This window comes from Dermacentor variabilis, chromosome 9, assembly GCF_050947875.1.
Source record: "Dermacentor variabilis isolate Ectoservices chromosome 9, ASM5094787v1, whole genome shotgun sequence".
NCBI lineage: Eukaryota > Metazoa > Arthropoda > Arachnida > Ixodida > Ixodidae > Dermacentor > Dermacentor variabilis.
In genome coordinates, this window is record NC_134576.1 from 114,127,869 (window position 1) to 114,149,090 (window position 21,222).

The window sequence follows — 21,222 nt, forward strand, 5'->3', positions numbered from 1 at the left end:
GGCGAGCGTATCAAAGATTGGCTTTCCCAGCTTTTGATCTAGGTTGTTTTGGGGGTGCTTAGGTTGTTTAGGCTGGGCTCTTAATGTTTGGTTGTTATGTTTGGTGTAAGGCAGGGCACGAAAAACGAGGGCAAACTGAAGAAATTGCATACGTATGGCGCCGTTTCTTGGTTTATATGCCTCTCGACATTCATGCGTAGGCCTAACTGAGACTTAAATTGAAAAGTTGAAAACAGCACGCCTAAGGCTACACCATTGCATTGGCAGAAAACGAAAGTTCAAAGTGTCCTGTGTTCATTCTAAATTTTATCACTGGCGCAGTTGCCACAGCCAACGTATGAAAATCTTTATTTTCACTTTATCAATTCGCGCACTTGAGTCGACGATACAGAGGCGGCGCAAAGATTGCAAAACACTAAAAAAAACATGGATACAAACCCGCACAAAATATCAGCAGTGGTCGAACATGGACGTTGCTGAAGGAGAGAAGTCCGTCTAGATCACTGTTAATTGCTTGAAGCCTCCATCTTCCTGTGATTCTCAGGGTTGATTGGCCAAGGAATATGCAGAAAAACAAAGAAACTAAGGTGTGTTGTTGTGTCGAACAGTCTGAACAGTCGAACTGCATGATTGCACCAAATATCACGGCCGCTCAATGCGCTTGTAAACGTCAGGCGACATCGAAAAATAAATACTCGAGAAAGTGTTCCCGCGTCATCACGATTGTATCACATAAGGGGAAAAAAACAGAGGTCGTTCTCGCAAGAATTCTCATATCGTCTCGGTCGAGACAGTGCGCTGTTAACTTTGTTCCGGCGAATCTGTGTCTAGTACCTCAAGCTCCATCAGGAACGCCTTCAGATCTTCTAGACTAAAGCCTTCTTCGCGGGAGTTGAATTCACCGTCCTGTTCCGAAGACTCCTGGGTTTCCGTCGACGACTCGCCGTCTCCCCCACCACAACCGGCCATATAGTGTGCCGGCAGATCGGCGTGTAAAATGTTCTCTCTGCAACGCGGGCAGGATACGGCATGAAAGGCGCACTCATCTTCGCAGTGTGCGAGAATGTCTTGCAGGGTACCCACGTACTCACAGCCGTGCTCCTGGTTCCAGCAGTACGCCTAGAAATGATAAAGAAAAAAGAACGAGTAAGCTGTCACCACATTGCCGCATCTTCTGAACCGACATGTGTTTAAACTAAGTGTGGCCTGTTACCAGGACGCAGCTTTGTTAGAACTGCATAGAAACACGTGAAGTTTTTTTCACACATTCAAAATTTTATAATAGAATTTTCGCACGTCCCAACGACAGGTCATGCTTCAGTTGTGCCAGGTGCTGCAACACTACAGCACCAACCGTAAGAGAAAAAAAATTATCCTGCTCCTAAAGCTTCCCATTAATAAAATTATATACTGTCCCTCAAAACAAGTTCGTTCTGACTTAGAAATTAAATTTTTGTTATTGTTTGTAAGAAGTGCACCGTCCTTTCGTCTATATTTTTTCAAAGAGTAAGTTTTTTTTTTCAGTTACTTTTCGATCATGTGGCAGTTACATCAACGAAAGCAGTACAGTGCAAGCAAAACTCTTTCGCGCCCGACTGCCTGATTGATTAATGAGGTTTAGTATACTGTGGTTAGATTAAAATGAACATGCTGTAAATTACTGCGGGTCGAAGTGTCAGCAGAACAAAATTATAGTACTCGGACATGACCGATATGCTGTCGCATCGAGCAGTGAGCAACCCAGCGGCAATGTACTTACTGCCAGTTCACTCACTGTAAAAAAAAACGCAAACATGTACATTATCGAAAATATTCAGTGCATAGTGGGAAAAAGCTTGTATCCATAATAAATTGTATAAACATCGGAGAAATTCAATTTACCCTGGGCATGGGTGCTTAAATTTGGGCATGGGTGCATGGGAAGAAGTTCAATAAAGTAGAGCAGCTTTTGCTCCAACTTAACGGTCGATGCACACAAGTCTGGCTTCACGTTTTTATTTTGCTTTCTGGCTCGTTCTTGTTGTTCGAATGGCAGTGGCAAGTTCAAGGCTTGTTCCGCAAATATATAATAATTCATCTCATTCGTGAAACAATGCAAGCAAGGATTCTTTCAATTAGTATGTATTTCTGCACTTCTTACAACTAATACTCGGCGACCGTCTGCGGAAATGATCAAACGATTCCCCAGCTCGTGTAGGATACGCAAAATCTGTGACAGAGCGTGCTTTTAGACTTTGTGAGGTAGTATTGCATCCGTGTATTTTCCGGTGGAGAATTGCGCGGCACCGGGATAGTTGGAGAGACCGGGGTAGTTGGAGAAGTATGGGAGAGGCCTTTGCCCTGCAGTGGGCGTAACTAGGCTGATGATGATGATGATGATGATGATGATGATGATGATGATGATGATGATGATGATGATTGCATCCGTGTGTACAATGCATGACCATCGCGAGACGAGGGCTGTTCCATCTTATGTTGAAGTGGAGCCCTCCCGTGCCGAATATCCAGAACAGTCACGCAAACCACACACATCTGAAATAATGACTACGAACAGCGCTGACATATGGCGAGTTAAAATGTGCTAACTAATCTACTTGCTACGTTAGCCACGCTCGAATCGTAATTACAATTTAAAATTCGGTACTGAGGAGCCCTTACTATACTTTAACTGCATGGAATATTTTACATTACTAAATTTTGTAGTTAACAAAAAGGACATCGTGTTCTTTTTTAAAGAACACTTTTTCCTGCGTTTCATGGCTCTGTGAAAACGTCAAGCAATTCTTATCATTTATCCTTAGACCAAGCAGATTTACAAAGAGATACCATATCTGCCATCGTAGACGCGCACGACAAGGCGGAATTTTTAAAGAAAGCAGCGAGTACTACAGTACGCTGAAGGACGATGAAAGGACTAACGCCGTTGTTATGACCCATTATGTTTGCCGTCGCCTTGAACAAAGTGCAGCCAACTTCCACCGACGCAAGAAAAGACACTGAAGCCAGCAGTGTCCGTGTGCGAGAGGATGGCAGCCGCTGCATTCTCTAGACACTAAACTGGTACCAGAATATGGACTCCAAGATCCGCCAACACTCAGGTACTAGCGTAACCGTGCCCGTTACACAGTGCTTTACGAAAAGACGAAGACTAGATGGCGATCTGGTGGTGACAATCATTGAGACAAGCATAAAATCATGCTGTATTTCGTACATTCTTCTGCGGCTGTCAAGGGCTTATCAAGACGCATTAGAGCATGAGATTCAGCTCTACAATGCCCTTGTTGCGTGACGCTCCTTTCGAGGAGTCACCTACTGTTCGATAATTAATTTCCAAGGTACAAATAATATACTACAGGTTGGAGCATGTTTATCCGTAAATACTGACTGCAGATCTGGATCATGAGACTGAAATAATCAGAAGAAAAAAATTGGAGGCTTATCAAGGCTAAGCCCAGTGGATGCTTCGCATCCACTGGGCTTAACCTTAGCGTATCCTTAGCGTTTGACCTTAGCGTATCTTGACCGCATACACTCCCGGCGCAAAGACGCTGGCGCGGTTGCGGACACAGAGACTGACGCGACTGCGGGCGCGCGCCGCTTCATCCCAGGCGTGACGTCACATATCACGTGATGCAGCGATGGTGGCGCCGCCGCCGCGTCGCGCGCGACGGCGCGAACCGAAGCGTGGAGGCCTCCGCCGGGCGACGTCCGACGGCGCGATATGAGGCCCCATCTGCAGCCGGTGTGACGTCATCCCGTGACGTCACATCATGTGATCTCACTTCAGGGTCAATGGTGGCCACCGCCGGGAGGCGACCGACGGCGCGATATGAGGCCCCATCTGCAGCCGGTGTGACGTCATCACGTGACGTCATGTCACGTGACCTACTTGAAGGTCACTTGAAGGTCAATGGTGGCCACCGCCGGGAGGCGACCGACGGCGCGATATGAGGCCCCATCTGCAGCCTGTGTGACGTCATCACGTGACGTCATGTCACGTGACCCCACTTCAGGGTCAATGGTGGCCACCGCCGGGCGTCGCGCGAAGGCCCGAAACCTACGTTAATATGCTTCGCATAATAAGAATGGCCTGGGGTGCGTTTGGCAGGCATTGACCGATCATGAACAGCAGGTTGCCATTATCCCTCAAGAGAAAAGTATATAATAGCTGTGTCTTACCAGTACTCACCTACGGGGCAGAAACCTGGAGCCTTACGAAAAGGGTTCTACTCAAATTGAGGACGACGCAACGAGCTATGGAAAGAAGAATGATAGGTGTAACGTTAAGGGATAAGAAAAGTGCAGATTGGGTGAGGGAACAAACGCGATTTAATGATACCTTAGTTGAAATCAAGAAAATGAAATGGGGGGGGGGGGGGCATGGGCAGGACACGTAATGAGGAGGGAAGGTAACCGATGGTCATTAAGAGTTACGGAATGGATTCCAAGGGAAGGGAAGCGTAGCAGAGGGCGGCAGAAAGTTCGGTGGGCGGATGAGATTAAGAAGTTTGCAGGGACAACACGGCCACAATTAGTACATGACCGGGGTAGTTGGAGAAGTATGGGAGAGGCCTTTGCCCTGCAGTGGGCGTAACCAGGCTGATGATATCCGTAAATAAGCATTGTTTTGTTAGTGTAACATTCAAGAGGGGTAAACTGTTTTGATAAAATCAGTGACTCACATCCTTATCCTCCGTTACCTGAGAACCGCGGAATGGTTTCAATACTGATCCATTGTACGTAATAGATATGAGGCAATATATTAGCCTCGCGACGTGAATGTAACATTCCAACGATGCTATAAGCCAAATGGGTCTAAAGAAACTGATTTATTGTCCACATCTGTGCGAAACACCAAAGCTAATGCGTTAGGTTTCTCGTTAGCCATTTGTCTCAAACGCATTGTCCGATCATCGCGTGACTGCTGCGTCACTAAAAAGCACAGCTTCTAGCGCCCAATCTGGCCACATGTACTGTGGTGTACAATTGATTGGGATGAACGGTGACACCTGTTGCGAGACTAGGTGCGACGTGTGAGGAAACAATGCTACGCTCAGGAAAAAGAACAGCTGCACCAGAGTGCTGCATGGCTTCAACCCTTTTACTGACAAGGTGCGAAAGACTTGGTTTAGAATTTGTTTATTGCTTTATTTCTTTTTCGTGATGCACAAATACGTGCCAAATGAAATATGATAATGTTTCTCCAACAACTAAGCGAGATACAGTGGGTCACGAATATTGCTGGTCTGCTGGTTTAAGGTAAATGTAATTTCTACGAATGGTGTTTGGTACGTGCCTTGGCAAGGCTAATGTGTGTTCGTGAGATACACTTCTTCGTATGTAAAAAATAGTAGCTTGTTTAAACAAACGAAACAATTTTCGCAGTGAGAGAATATGACCACGACGTACGCTCAGAAGAGAACGACTAAGCCTGCGTATTTGGTCACCAATTTCGAGACAACAATAAAAACAACAAAGAATCTGCTGCTGCAGCGCGCGATCCATATTATTTTACTACTGGTTTTGAACACGTAGAGATATAAAAGTAAATGTAAAGGCGCAGACAAATATTTGTAGTTGTCTAATTTTGGCGGATATTTTTCCGGGGCCAACAGTATCGTTGAGCTGCCAGACAGCGGATTAATATGCTCTTCGATTATGCGTCCCGTTAACCGACATCTTTGACTAACTCACCAAAGCATACACTTTCATTGAGAGAGAGAGAGAGAAAGACATTTTCAGTTGGTGTTGGAAATGTACACCTAGCTGCACGGTTAGTATGCTACTGCGGATGCACTGACATGCAGTACACGCACACAGCATGCACAAGTAATAAGCACAAGCGTACACAGTCAAGCATCTAAAGTGCCAGGCTCAGGTTAGCGTCTCAGACAAATACTAACAGCGTCTTTCTTGCGCGTGGACCGGTAGCAGCACTGCTCCAAGGTCCAAGAACACGTTTAAATTCCAAGGAGCAGTCAGGTAAATTTAGAGCACTTTCGCGAACTGTTCTTGTGGTTGCAAAACGCGTGTTAAGACGCGCCAAACATTGCGCAAGTCATCGCACACATTACACACACTATGCAGTGGCGATCGCATCCATTGCAGTCTGTGTAAAACGTACACTGCATAGGCGACGTTTAGACAAATGCGGTTTAGACATATATACGGTCACGCCTTAAAAGGCCACTCGGCAGCTGAGAATCGCATTTTGGGGCAATGCTTAAAAAAAGAAATATTAAAAAAACTGATTTGTTTCTTACTCTGAGGCTGTTCGCCTTCGTCACGGACAACTTAATCCGGGCGCACTCGCTCACTTGGAACGGTTCCTGATCCAACGGACACACGCCACTGTCCCCACCGTCTTCGTCAACGCTGCCCTTGTGACACGACTGGCACAGCACGTGCGAACAGGGCAGCAAGACCGTCCGCTTCGGTATCACCTTGCACAGGCCGCAGGTGTGGTAGTACGGCACGTCGTCGACGAATCGCGTCGGTCGCCAGTTGACGCCGCACGCGTGGTGGCGAACTCTGTGCAAAGGAGGGTCCCTGTCAGCATCAGCCATGTTGTTCTTGCTGCGGTGTCTACGCTGATCCGACCGCAGGAGAAGGGGGCGTCTGCGACGTGTCAGAGACGAACAACCGCACCTAGTTTCGTTTCCGTAATAGCGTGCTTAGCGAAAGAAAAAAAGTCTAACTCATCGTTTTTGCACACGCCCGCTCGTTTCGTTACTCTTTCACTCGCTAGAACCTGCATTGCGTGTGTCTGAATGCATTGCAGAGCGCGCGACAAAGGTACCGCTATATCCGGTAACGTGGAGGCGAATGGTGATAAGATAACGCGCGGAGCCGGATGAAAACGCCGACCGGCTCTCTTCTGCGGCTAAGTGCAGCTAGGAGACGAGAACTCGAGCGTGTTTTTGTTTCGCGTTTTTTGGGGGTTTGTTTTTCGTCTGGCCACGTTTCCCTTTCCGCTGCAACTGGCCACGCCAGTTAAAAATAAACGCTTCGACGGGGGCGGGCCGGAGCAGCCAACGCACCCGTCAAAGTGTCGGGAAAAACGGCGGCGGAAAGTACAGGCTCGCCGCATTTACATGCACGTATGTCGCTGTGAGTCAGAACGAGGTTGCGCCACCAGTACCCAAACATGCGTGTTTACAGCTAGGCCAAAGAACCTTTCAAAATTTAGTAAAAAAAAAAAAAAAGAGAGAGAGATTGCGACATATGGCGGCGTTGTTTCACCATCCTTCCCGTATGTACACCCTTGTAAATTTTTTCTTTTTAATATCGGACGAGCATCATCCGCTTGGCTCGTCAGCGGCCTTGCACCGTCGAGGAGTACTCCCGAAGCGAACAGCGTAGCAGGTGCCCTTTGAGCTACATCGAAATCGCCTTGCGAGCCCTCGCATATATACTGTCACCGATCCGGCCGCCCATCGCCGCTATAAACACTGTTTAAGCTCCGTGCAGCCGACAATAGCGCGATATTGGGGTAAAACTGCGAGGGTTTACATAAGCACGCTGCTCTCTATTGTAGAATATAATGTGGAGTAGCAGAACTGCATCTGGGAATTAAAGGAGCACTAAAGAGAGAAATTAACGAGCTTAACTGTATTAATATTATTATCAAAATAATAAGCGTCATTCATAACGTGACAGGAGGCACGGTAAGCCATAAAAAAGGCAAACACGGAATAACGGGTGGCGGCGTCGCCTGCAAGTGCCCGAACCAGATCGCCATGACGTCACAGGTTTTAACGGCGCAAGCTCGGGCCTAGTGAATACCTTGCCCATATAGTTGCGCACAATGTAATCGAGGGAACTCTGGCACGGCAATCGTTGAGCCACCACGGGAATGACGGGGACCACATGAATTTGTCCGATCTCCGTGCTTGTGGATTGAGACCTTCTTCTGGCTCTGTTTATTAAGCTTTACAAGACTTCAATTTTGTAAGCTTCAAAGCAGTCTGTACTCTTGGAAGTGCTCCAGACGCCGGCAACACGCACAATCGCCACTAATTGCAACAATTGAGCTTGTCGAGGTGGCCAAATCGAAACGCCGCAACCGCCTCGAGGCACTGACTAGCCCACGATAAATTCATAAAGGCATTTGATATCCTTCGTCGATGCATGCGTCCGTAGCGTAATGGTTTCAATGTCGGATTTATGCGCCAGTGGTCCGGTGTTCAGATTCCGCCATAGGACAATTTTAATAATATCTGCTTAATTATTTATTACGCAGTACATTGTTGAAAGTGACGTGTTTACAAAGTCGCGAAGCCGTTTTAAGCCAGAAGGACGAAGCTTAGGCAAATCCATGTACTTCCCATAATTCCCACGCTGGCTGAAGCACCCCCACTGGAGCTCTCGCAGACACTAGCGCCAGAGTTGCCTTTGGTAATTATTGTAGGAAACTCTACAGCCTTACGGATAAATATTGACTACGTCGTATTTTAACGGAGTCAAAGTTGATTTAGCGAGTTTCAAGAAATTTTTGCCGAGCCAGAACGCCCGAAAATACGATAGGATAGCTTGAAATTCTTAACGCGCGCTAGCGCGCGCATAGGCGCTGGCGCTCCTGGCGCGAAATTGAAAAAAAGAAACTGAATTTTGACGTTCATTTGTTATGGTAATAATCAAGCTCTTACCCTAAAAAAATTGCACGAAAATATAGGTTCGAAAGTAGATCTGATCAATCTAATCTGATGTCTTGTTTCTATTCAGTGTCCCTCTAAGCGGAAGCTTTAGCTCTCGCCCCACACTTATGCCACTTATCCCAACACGCGTAAAACGCAGAAAGGCTTTGATGTGATAACGCCAGAACTTATTTAAATGAGATCTGTTGCACTTCACAGAGAGGTATATTCTAGTGACTGCTGGAAGTGGAATTTTGATTTAGTGGAAGAAAGCTTTTACAAGATCATTTTTATTAAATTGGTGAGTTTAAAAAAAATGGCAGCACGGAGTTTTCAAATTCGTAACTCTGCCACAAAAAGAGGCACGCCACTTATGTCAGCTTTGTCGGTTTGAACATCCAAAGATGACAAATTGAGCATATAAATTTACAGCTTGCGTGAACTTGTCGCAAAGTACACAAGGCTTTTTCAAAAGTCCCTACTCGCATATTAGTGGGATATTTGAATGTCATTTATAATACAGCAATTTTTGTTCGTTCTAGATGTACTGTCAGATGCAATTTAGAGGCTTATGATATCGTTTTTCATATCACAGATGCTTAGTTGTAAAATTTATAGTTTTGTTTTCTGAAATACTGTAAAATGTAGCAATATTTATAAGAGCATTACCGGTTTAAATAAAAATTCTGTTTCCAGCATTCATAAGATTTTAACCTATTTTTTAGATACAACAAGCTTCATCAAAATCGGTGTAGTTGTTGCGGAGAAAAGAGATTTTCCAGTTCCTAGATATTTAGATAGGAGCCCCACGCTAAAGCTTCCTCTTAAGTACCAGCCTTCGTGAATATTTTTTCTTCCGAGGTTCATCTTGTACAGTCTTGCTCAACATTGATACGAAGCAGGCGCTACACTGTGGGCTGCGCTAAGGAGGAAGACCCGATGAAGGGAGGAAGTTCCCGATTGCTATAGGGTTGCCATCTTGACAACCGTTGGTCTACTTGTAGGTATATTGTATATAGCCTTGCGCATAAGCCACACGTAAGATTACTGGTGGGGGTGAACGTTCCCCGCGCGCCATGGAGCTTCCCAGCGGTCGCACTGCCAACACTGAAACTTCGGCTCCTGCTCACGGTACTTCATCTGCACAAATCTCTACGCCCGATGCCACGGCCTACGTAACTATTCCCCCCATCCCCCCTCGTGATCCTCGCGTTTTCACTTGAGTCGGCAGTCCTGATGTTGACGACTGGCTCCGCTTGTACGAACGTTAGAGGTGGGATCCGACTATTATGATCTAAAACGTTATCTTCTACCTCAACGGCACTCCACGGGTATGGTTCCAGACTGACGAACAGGAGATAATAATAATATTTGGGGTTTTACGGGCCAAAACCACTTTCTGATTATGAGGCACGCCGTAGTGGCGGACTCCGGAAATTTTGACCACCTGGGGTTCTTTAACGTGCACCTAAATCTAAGCACACGGGTGTTTTCGCATTTCGCCCCCATCGAAATGCGGCCGCCGTGGCCGGGATTCGATCCCGCGACCTCGTGCTCAGCAGCCTAACACCATAGCCACTGAGCAACCAGGACGGGTCGAACAGGAGATCAAGAAGTGGGATCTTTTCAAAGAGAAGCACCACGACCTTTTTGGCAATCCCTCTGGTTGCCAACTCAATGCAAAGAAGGCCCTTGTCACACGCCTACAGACATGGACCGAATCCTACGTGTCATACATTCTCGACGTATTGGTCCTTCGTAGCAAGGCCGACCAGAACATGTCGGAGGAAGATGAGGTTAGTCACGTCCTCAAGGGCATTTCTGACGACGCCTTCAATCTACCGGTGTTTAACAACGCCACCAGAATCGATACGCTTCTCAAGGAATGCCGCCCTCTCGAGCATGCTAAAAGCCACCGAGTATCCCAACACATCACGTGCCTTACCGACACAGCTGCTACGTTACCTTGTAACAACCTCTTCCACCAGCCCTCACCACGTGACAACTCTAGTCGAATCGTTCGTAGTGAGGTCGAAACAGCACAGCCAGCGGCCGCTCCCTTGCTGCCATTTGATCCTACCCCGGCGATGATCTCCTTGATACAGGCCGTCGTCCGCCAAAAATTGCCATTTCGGCCTTCAGTTCGTTAGCCCCGTGCGTTATGAACCTCTCTAGCCACCCATTTTCCGACCTCGCTCCTTTTACAATTATTATGGACAAAACAACCCGTCCGAATGGCACACCATTGACGACAAGCCGACTTGTTTTAACTGCCGACGCACCGGGCATATCGCTCGCCGCTGCCGATGCGGCTAGACTTCTCAGACACGCTATTCTTTCACGGAACACTCTCGTCCCCCCAAGTTCGCTCTTTTCAATCGCAAGCGGGGTCGCTAGCGCATCCCGTGCTCTTGCACAAGATGTTCCCAAAAGAGCATGACACTTCATGCCCTTTTTGCAGACGGTCAAAAGGCACTCTAGCACACATCCTTGCAGAGTGCACTAAGCTCAAGAACCCCCCACCATCCCTACCCACCACCCTCCCCAGACCAAACCCCCCCGAGCGATGGGAGACCTTGTTGTCCAGCCCCGACCTACCGACCCAGCTCGCGCTGGCGGCTAGGGGCCAGGAACTGCTGGACGCATATGGGACCTGAGAAGAAGGTTCCACCCCATCTGGTGCCAGCGCGCACCAACCGTCACTAAGGGCTCAGCACAAAAGTTGATTCTCTCTCTCTCTCTCTCTCTGTGATCAACCTTTCACCTGACCCTACGGCACCTCTGACAATGCCCCACTACACCCGCTCACCTTCTCCCTCCCGCCGTCGATCTCGTTCGCCTCCGTCACGCCGCGCTTCTTCTCCAACCTGAAAACTAGACAGTGCAGCTTCCGGAGGTGCAGCTGCATTAACGACATTGGCACAAAATCCTCGCTTGACCATACCCACGAACAAGAATCTATTGGACCTTCTTGTTGACGATGACAATGTACGGATGAAATGTACGGATGACAAAATCACAATATCCCATCCTACATGGCCGTCACAAGAGCCGTCACATGATATGACGTGCAGCCTAAGACATCCACCGCTAGCCAGCGTTCTACGCACTTCTGTTGAATAGTCGATGAAGTGCCTGACATAGTTGAGGTTGCCTTACTGCCAACTGCTGAGGTGAAATTGCTCCATATTAAAGTTACGCAGCAACGCGCACTAAAGATTGTTTACGGATTGTTATTTGCAAATTTTGTTATTGTTTCCCAGCACCATACAAACACAAAACGGCAAAAGACTAAAGGTGCTCCTGGCACCTGGCTGATGTCTTGACCCCTGTACAACATGTGTTCTCCGCCGCTGCTGAGTCCAAATGCAAGTAGAACGCAGAGATCACAAAATAGCTTTGTCTAACGTAGTGCTGTAATTAAACTAGACAGCAACAAGAGAAACATAGTTTCGACAACATGGAAAAGAATATAACACGTTATATATTGATAAGTAAAACGCCTCAAAATATCTTTATAGTTGGTTTAAACAAAGATATGCTAGTTTGTATGACATTTTGAATGTCATCAGGGTGACTTTGTCAGTCACTCGTGCGCGTTCTCATATCTGGTTCTCTGTTTTGCACTTTATACTGCACTGAGATGTACAATATCCGGGTCGCAAGCCTCTCTGGCATATGCAACACCGCATAATATGCCCGTCCATGTCCCACTAACCGGGAGTGATTGCACATGAAACATCATGATCTCTACAGAATAAGTATACTTAAGTTAAGACTCCTCACGTCGCCACATGCCGACCGCTTTACCTACTTCTTAGTCTTCTTTTCGGAGAGAGTGTTGGCACGTGGCCAAAGTAAAAGTGTGACCAAGCGTTATTATTATTATTTGCTCTAAATGCAAAAAAAAGAAAGAAATGACAGAAATGTTATGCTTCTTCCAATTTATTCTTGATTTCATACCGAAATGAACCTATAACAAAACACCTTTTGTCTTCTTCTGCGTCCACGCACGCACGTACAATATTATTTTCTAATGCTGTCCCGTAAATGTCATCCTGAATATTGTTACACATATTTTAAAAAAAAACACGCAGCAACACAAACGCATATTTTCCTGAAGACGAAAGCGCACTCGTATTCGGTCGATTCCCCGCAGTAGCTATTAGAAGAAGAAAACGAAACGACATATTCGTACGTTTCAGGAAAGAGGACGACAAAGAAGTGCCATCAGCACGTTCTCTTCATCGAATTCGCTCCCGAAACTAGAGATCAGCCGTGTAGAAATTTCGAGCCACGGAGAGAACGACGAGATTGGTCAGCGGGTCCACGGACTTCTACAGCATGCCACCCAGCAATATTCGCTTCATTATTGAACCCCATGAAAACCACCAGACCGGCGGCCTCTCCAGTTTTGTCCGCGAACGGAACTCCCATCGCTGTGGAGCCACGGACTCCAGCAGGGTCAGCAGGGTCAATTTCAGGCAAGTTGCGATGTTATTGTTCCAAGCGCGTTGTTCTATACTATGTTTTTTTACACCTAGAGTGCCTCGCGATTGAAACGCAATACGTGGAGCGCATCGCTGCCGGTGCTCCTTACGCCCAGCCTGAGCGCTGTGGACACCGAGCATACGGGCGGTGAAACCAGCATAGTGATACGCAATGAGAGCTCGAGAGTCTTTGTGAGCCACTGTGATCATATGAGACACACGAGTGTATTTCGAATACCTTAAAAATTATTCAGAGTTAGTGCTAACTAAAACTACACCCAAGTAATGTACATTATGCCCTCATTCGGTAGTGCGCAGAGAAACGAGGCGTTTACGACCACCTCGGCTTATTTATGTATAGTGTGTAGGCTCCACAGCTAAAACGTCGGAGTGCTGAACTGTCGTTGAAATAGACGGATAGAAAAGCGAAAAGGACGGGATGTCACGCTCACTGAGATATTCAGGCTTACTATTGTGGGGCAAGATATTAGCATGCACATCTGCTGAGGAACACTCGCTGGCACAGTGTAAAGAGGTCGTAGCCCTCGGTTGTGTAATAATCCCAGAGTAGTTTTGTGCGTACAAGGGTATAATTTGGCCAGTGTCCTATAGGATATATTCCTTGAAGGGCGATGGAGCCATTTAATTGACCTGGGCTAGCCCGCAGATAATCTTGTTGACCATTGCAGCAAGGACAGGGGTGAAGGTGATACTTTATGGGTTCGTTTTGCCAAACGGTACGTTGTAAAAAAAATTTGTTTGCATCAACCTTTGAGAGTTGCAGGCCATCACAACAGAGTAATTGTATTCTGCTTGCGTCCTATCAGAGCAACAGAAATGATTTCATTGCAGTAACGAAAATTCTTCGAAAACATGGATAACTGCAGGACAAGTAGTAGGCACAACAAACAGCACTACCAAGCGTCCCCATAGTTCTCGCAATTTGCCTGCCCTGCAGCAGTCTAATTTGGGCTACACGAGAGAAGAGAGTGTGTGAAGGATGATTATAGACGACAAAGGTTTTTTTCTTTTTTTTACAGGCCGTCATTGATTGCACGTTACGTGTAACGATACTGACATCTAGTGCATGCTGGGTAAGCTGGTTCAGTCCGAGTACTCTAAGGCAGGAATTTCATCTACACATTTAACCTTGAAAACCATGCGAACCTTACAGGTGCAAATACGGCATTAACAGAGGCAGTCATGGCATACTCGCGCAACCAAGCAGAATCGCAACCAAAAATAGTAGGGAGCTGTTAGTGCGAGCATTTTAGGAAAGAATTTAGTGTGGAACTTGGAATTATCTACCTTCAGGAAGCTCGAAATTTAGGTATGACTTCGTATTTGAAATAGTGGCTAATTATTCACGAATCATTCATCTAGATTCTACTTAGTTAATGTAGCTGCCCTTAGTTAATTCAGTTACATACGTTGTCTCCACTCGGGCGTCAGTATTCGCGTCAGTCGTTCCTTGGTGTCTAGTAGTCTGCGAGTCTGACTTACGATTGCGTTTTTCCACGCTCCTTCAAGACGTAAGAATAGCCTCGCTCTAGTAAGTGGTGTTATCATTTACTCCGTCATACTGGAATAATCTCTCCAGCAGTTATCTTCAGTCACCGATCACAGTTGACGACTTACGCAGCTCAGATATACAAGTAAGCAGAAAATGTTCAGCGTAATTGTAAACCGCTCAAACATTGCTTTGCAGGCGTTCAAGAACAAAGGTCCTCCAACTCGTCATGCGCTTCACGTTCGCGCGTACTGTACACCTGGGCAAAAATTCCACGAACGCCGCCATGGACACCACGCACGTTACCACAGGGGGACACACGTGGCAGAACACGACAGCAGTCAGCGTGACTGTCCACAACGGAGGCTGTCGTAGAACTACATTCCCCGAGGTCTCTGTCCACGGAGAAGAGGCATCGGAGAAGAGTCGAGCCCCACGGGAATGAACGTTCGCCCCGACGATTCAAGTGGACTATTCAGGCACGGGCTCCGATCGGCACAGAAATTTTCGTAGATTTGGTTACTTTTTTTTGTTTAAAACATATTCGCTTGGTAGTTTTATGAACTGATTCACAGACCTGTTTCTGTCGCAGGTCTTGAATCAGTTTCTGTCGTAGGTCTTGCAATAAATATTAGATTTGTCGAATCTCTGACTCTTACTACATTTCGCGAAAATATTGGTCATGCGGCTATTAAATATCTACGAGACGTGTGCAAGTGTTTAATATCGTTGCTCGTTTCACACCACGCCGCGCTCTCACTCCCAGAGTCAGAGGAGGACGTCACCTCGCGTGAAGACTTTCTCTCTAACGTAACAAAGATGCCGCCAGCCATGAAGCACATTCAATCCCAGCCTCACGAAAAGGCAGCATTCCGTAAGGAACGCGCTAATAAGGAGCTGTTCACTAGTATAATTAGTACAACGCACTTATTTGACCAGAAAAGAGAACGAGCGTTTCACTTAGTCGAGCTGCGCTCGCCTAAACTCTTCTTCTAAAACACTGATCAAAGTCAGTTCCTCAGCACTCAGATCTGCCGCCCCTTACAGCCCGTGTGTTACCGTGGCGCGCTGAACCCATCAATTGGCTGGCTATAATTACCAACGGGCAGTGGAACCCCAACATGTCAAAATTGCACAAATCAAACATTGGCTGCCCTAGATCACATTCTTTGGGGGTGCGAGTGCTTACCCCCTCCAAGGTCGCTCCTGCCAGCTCCTTCACAACAGACGTGGGAGGAGCTGCTCAGCACGCCGGATGGAAAACGACAAAAAGCCCTCGTTGCCTGGGCCGAAAGGGTCGCTCCTCGTGAGGGGCCATCCTAGACATCGGGCCTGCCAGATAACTGAGCAGAATATCAATAAAGTTGTTACCACCACCATCAATCAAGCATTCTCTTTACTGCCCCTCATCGAGAAACTATAGTGCATCCTATGCGAACGCTTTGCGGCGCTTCCCCGAAGGTGGCGCTTGGTGATGCTTACGTGCGTTTCTGTGCTCGGGGTCAATGTTTACTAGAGAAGTGGAGCCAACGCCACGCGGGTCTTGTCTGTCTTGTCTGTCTTGTCAACCAGAGCTTCCTTCTCGCGCACAAATGTTTACTTTGTTGCACCTTGACACTCACGCAGCCATACGTGCAACCGCTACATGTCCTCATTTCGGCACGCTGCTTGAAAGGGATCGCTCTTTTCTAGTTTATTTTCTCGTGTGATTTAAATGGTAAATATACAAGCACTATATTCCGTTTCAAATATCATGTGCAACGGTGGGGAAGTTACGCAAGAAGTTCGGTGACGAAAACATATCACTCCGCACGTTTCATCTATGCTGCGTTGCGCACCAGCCGAGTTTGCTCGCGCGAGCTTGTTGCCGCGGCGTACTACCAACAAAAGAAGTCCAAAAAGAAACGCAACAGAAACAAATTGATCGAAAACAACGCGTTAAATAGGCGTACACCATAGTTTGTTTCTGGGGAATAAAACTTTTTTATCCAAGACTAAGCCTGGTACAAAGAACAGTTTCACACAATTGCGATAGAGAACGGCGAACTATTTCCAAGTGGGAACGCAGCCATTGCAGAAAGTATCTCTAGCCTCCACAGCGTTGCACCTCACGTCTGAAATGGAGTATAGATGGACACGGACGCGCCGTCGGCATCACTGCCGCTGTCGCTCAGTACCGGTGTCGACGAGCATGCTCGGTTCACGCCTGCGGGTTCAGGTCTCCGGGCCCTCGCAGTGTTCGTTTGGCTGCAAAAACGACAAAGACAAGTGAATACACGGCGACGGCCAATCTAGACGGCTTTGCCGAAGCCAGGCAAGAGTTCCGGTGTGGAGCAGCGGGGGAGCGTGCTCTGCAGCGGCAACCCTAGCCTCCAACGGAGGCTGGTGGATCATGCCCGACTAGCAGCCACGCTCAGTGGTGCCCTGGAATAGGGACGCACACCATGCAGGCAGGAGATCGTCATCAACCAATAGAAAATTAAGACATCCGGCCTGACCGCTGAATTACTCTTTCTAGAGCAATAAAGTTTACTTCCTTCTCCTCCGGCGTCCTTTAGATACAAGAACCTTGTTTGCACAAACATTTCTGCTGAGGAGCCGTGTGTTTATGGTAGCGTAGTACGTACATAGACTGCTCTGAGCCGAACCTACAGTAAACGTCGAACTCAACACCGCAATCCTTTGCGCTGAAAGGTGGCGAAGTATTTCCGCCTGCCTTGTCTCCTGCACCGTGGAGGTGCGACGCAGCTAACGCTGCTACTATGCGTTCCTCATCGAGCCAGCGTTGTGACAAGACTGGTACCTATTTGCCAAGACGCTTTTCCTGCTGCGTGACATAGCTGTTGTTTCCCGTGTTATGTCACATCATGTTGTCTTCGCGTATTTATAGAAGCACCACGCGAGAGGCTCGAACGCTCCGGTATATCTTGCTGTATTTCTCAATGGTTTGGATTCGGCCGTAACTGCCCACGATTTTATCAGTTTTCATCAGCGGTCACCGATGTTCGCTTCGCGAGCGAATCCAGGTGGAGACAGCTTGTCGAAAACATCTTTCCGTTACTGCGCTGTATGTAGTTTCCACACACATTTCCTTCTTCGAATGGCTAGCGCGTGCTCGGCTCATCCAGATAACAAATCGGGAAGAACCATCGGGAGCACGCGACTGCCCGAGTGATGAAATGTCTTCCTAGTGCAAACTAGCCAGATGGCTAGTCGTGTATGATGCGACCGCGTGCGTAACGACAAGACGACTGTGGCGGTGTGGTAATGAGAGTTTCACGACGACGGTGTGACGACGAGCGCATTAAAGCAACCGATTTACGACAGCACGAAGACGATGGCGGTACGTCGACAATGGGGCGACACCGATCGATTCATAAGGACGGTGTGACGACGCCAGGACGATGACGCCGGAATGAGGCTGGCGTGACAACCATGGCTCGACTACGACGACATGACGACGATGGCGTTACGGCAACGGATTTGCGATAGCGCCACGGCAACGGCGCCTCGACAAGAGTGCGAAGTTGAGTGGATGACAAAAGACAGTGTGAGGACGCCGCACGATGACGCCAGCATGACGACGACAAAATGACGATGGCGTGACAACTATGGTTCGAAGACGGTGGTATGAGGATGGCACCCTGACAAAGGCAGCATGGCGGCAGCTGAAAGCCTGTGTGGGTGCTGCAGCGGAGAAATTTCGCTCTTGTCGATCCAAACCCACTGTAGCCTTAGTGTTGTGGGATGGCCTAGCTGAGCTACGTAACGCCGCCCCAAATGCACATTCTCTAGACATTGGGTCTAAGCAACCCTTGTTCAGTTTCACCAAGCAGTTTTAAAGGTATACAGACTGTTTCATCTGTGCTGTAGAACCTGTGCGCCCATAAGCCTAGAAAAATTCCGTTCGTGCACTTTTGACACAATTGCATAAACGAAAACGAAAGTGCGTTGTTAAATAGTTGCCTGATTGTACGACTATTTTTATAATATGTTTAATTAGAAGCACGTGGCCTTGCGTATAGAGAGCTCCTATAGAGGGTGTTGCAGGTAACTTGCGCAAAGTATTTAAGAAATATGCGCAAGCGCTGTGATAATACAACCGCATCTTACACGCTGTTCTTTTGAGCAATCGTAAGCATATTTACTACGAAGTTAAGTCATTGGTTAAAAAAACAGCTGCCCATTTTGTATATTAGTCAGCGCACTAAACTTGCAATGAAGAATTTGTAGAGATTTCACTTCCTTACACTTATACTTACAGTCCATATCACTTCTTTCTGTGAAGGTAGCTGTCATCTTTTAGTAACGCCTGCTGCCGGGCTAGTTTACACAAGGCTTTTAGAAATGGTTTTATTAACCGCAGTGTTCGCTGTGCCTGTCCATGTTATTTTTATTCTGTTGTCCGTGCCTTATCTTTTGCGTTTAAACCCATTTCGAAAAGTAGCTGCAATCATTTAATTTTTTTTTACGTCAGCACAATGTTGCAGGAGTAAACAAGCCTCCATCAAATCCCAAATCCAGTGAACCTTTCCAAGTCCAGCGAAGAAACATCGCGACTAAGGGCGGTGTTATTTTGTGATACTTCCTGTATGCACATAAGCTCATTGCGCCGTTACTTAGGAAAGCGAGCACGAAAATTGCAGAAAGGGTGAAGGGCCACCGTAGTGCCTTCTTTTTCTTGCGTTTCTCAAAGGTTCGTTTGTTACTGTTTCTTTTATTATAATATCCAGGGCAACATAGTTCTGTTCCGCCAGGCCAGTATAGTTCGGTTGGTCGGTGTCCTTCGTTTTATTTCTTCAATGCTTCATCCCGACCAGACGGGCTTCCGTCGAACCATCGATTCCAGTATAGCTCAAGCACATCATTTCCTTTCTTGTGCGTGTCTGTGGTCTCAGTGCTTCCTTTCTTGCCAACAGGTGCTGCCTGGCAACGCACTTAACGTATCCGAGTTTTCTGTGACAAAATTTTGTCCAAGTTACCTTCCTTAAGTATTTATGCAATGACTAGAGACATCGTACTGATGACATTCACACACTGGGACTCTTTAAAAACAGCTCTGAAAGCTGCTGGTTCAAGACCCACCAGCGGACATTCATCCGTTTTAGGACGGCTGCAAGCAACCTTTTAGGCAGACGTAGCCGGCTGTTTCAGGCTTGCGTTCCTCGGGAGAGGCTCGCACAAACCACCATGCTGGCTGTGCAAAAGTTAAATCAGGCAAAGCAATGCAACTCTTAAACATTTAAATATTTGCGAACTTTATATGTTTGTCCACTGCGCGGCTGTGGTAGTGGCCCTACACAGAAAATCACATATGGTCACCTTGTCGAAATTTCGTTGCTCTTGCGCTCGCTCCATTTTTTTTTTACACATGAAGCGTATATCACATTTATATTACGGGCTCAGCCAACAATAAACGTTAGTTACATGCCATCGCTTTGTCTTCTGTCTTCTTGCCTTGTAGCGTTTTTTTTTGTTTGACGCTTTTATGACTCAGCTTTGTGGACACGTTCAAGCTCACGTAAATACATACATGTCGGCGCAATGATGATACTCTGTGGCCATGTGCGCTCACGCCAAGAAAAAGAGGAATGATGCCTAAATGCGAGATTCCTGATGCCATGATGCCTTACCGCAAAACAGTAAAGTGATAGAGACGCATATCCAGCTTTCCGTATTATAGTACTTATCTACATTAGAGCCAAAATGTGACGGTAAACATGACAGTTCTCTCGAAACTAAGACGGTCGGTGTTATCTATGTAACGTACACATTACAGTTCAGTTTACGGGGAATCAGTTGCGGCATACATAGTTTAAGGCCGCACAAAACCACACAGTATAAGGCCCGTGTCATTCACAAAGCAAAAAGCGCGACTAGTTCGTATGTAACAATACAAAAACATAACACATAGCCTTTGTGAATAGTTTTTTTCAACTAAGGTATCGCTGTTCGCAAGTGCATCAGTCTGAAGTCAAATCGTTGCGAAAATTATAATAGCGTATACCGCTCTCGGCGCGACAGATACCTCAGCCGCATCATTCGTCGTAGCACAGCCAGCGGCCGCTTCCTTGCTGCCAGTTGATCCTTCCCCGGCGATGATCTCCTTGATACAGGCCGTCGTCCGCCAAGAATTGTCAAATTTCGGCCTTCAGTCCGTTAGCCCCGTGCGCTATGAACCCCTTTACCCACCCAATTTCCCACCTCGCTCCTTTTACTATTATTATGGACAAAACAACCCGTCCGAATGGCGCACCACTGACGACAAGCCGACATGTTTTAACTGCCGACGCATTGTGCATATCGCTCGCCGCTGCAGCAGCCGCTAGACTTCTCGGACATGCTATTTATTTGCAGAGCACTTTCGTGCCCCTTAGTTCGTCCTTTTCAATCGCTCCCTCTATGAACAACCTTTGCTTAAATGATATTGCGCGACATATAAACGACACGGACGATTATCATTTAAGCAATGGATTACCAACTTGCCCGGAACGCTGCTCTCATTATGAACAACCTGTCATCTGACCCTGCGTCTTCTCTGACAAGACCCCGCTACGCCCGCTCACCTTCTCCCTCCCGCCGTCAA

The 21,222-nt window shown here is 47.1% G+C and overlaps 1 protein-coding gene across 2 annotated transcripts in view; it reads right to left on the reverse strand.

Moving 5' to 3' along the window:
- Positions 1 to 329: 329 nt before the first annotated feature.
- Positions 330 to 21,222, reverse strand: part of LOC142557314 (TNF receptor-associated factor 5-like) — a 112,090-nt gene continuing 91,197 nt past the window's right edge. The window contains exons 3-4 of one of the 2 annotated variants that reach the window (XM_075669051.1): positions 6,264 to 6,618; positions 330 to 1,119 (exon numbers count right to left, since the gene is read on the reverse strand). In XM_075669051.1, the coding sequence (XP_075525166.1) occupies positions 802 to 1,119; positions 6,264 to 6,618 (673 nt within the window). In that variant the 3' untranslated portion in view covers positions 330 to 801. The remainder of the gene's footprint in view (positions 1,120 to 6,263; positions 6,619 to 21,222) is intronic. The other variant, XM_075669052.1, reaches the window with a different exon arrangement.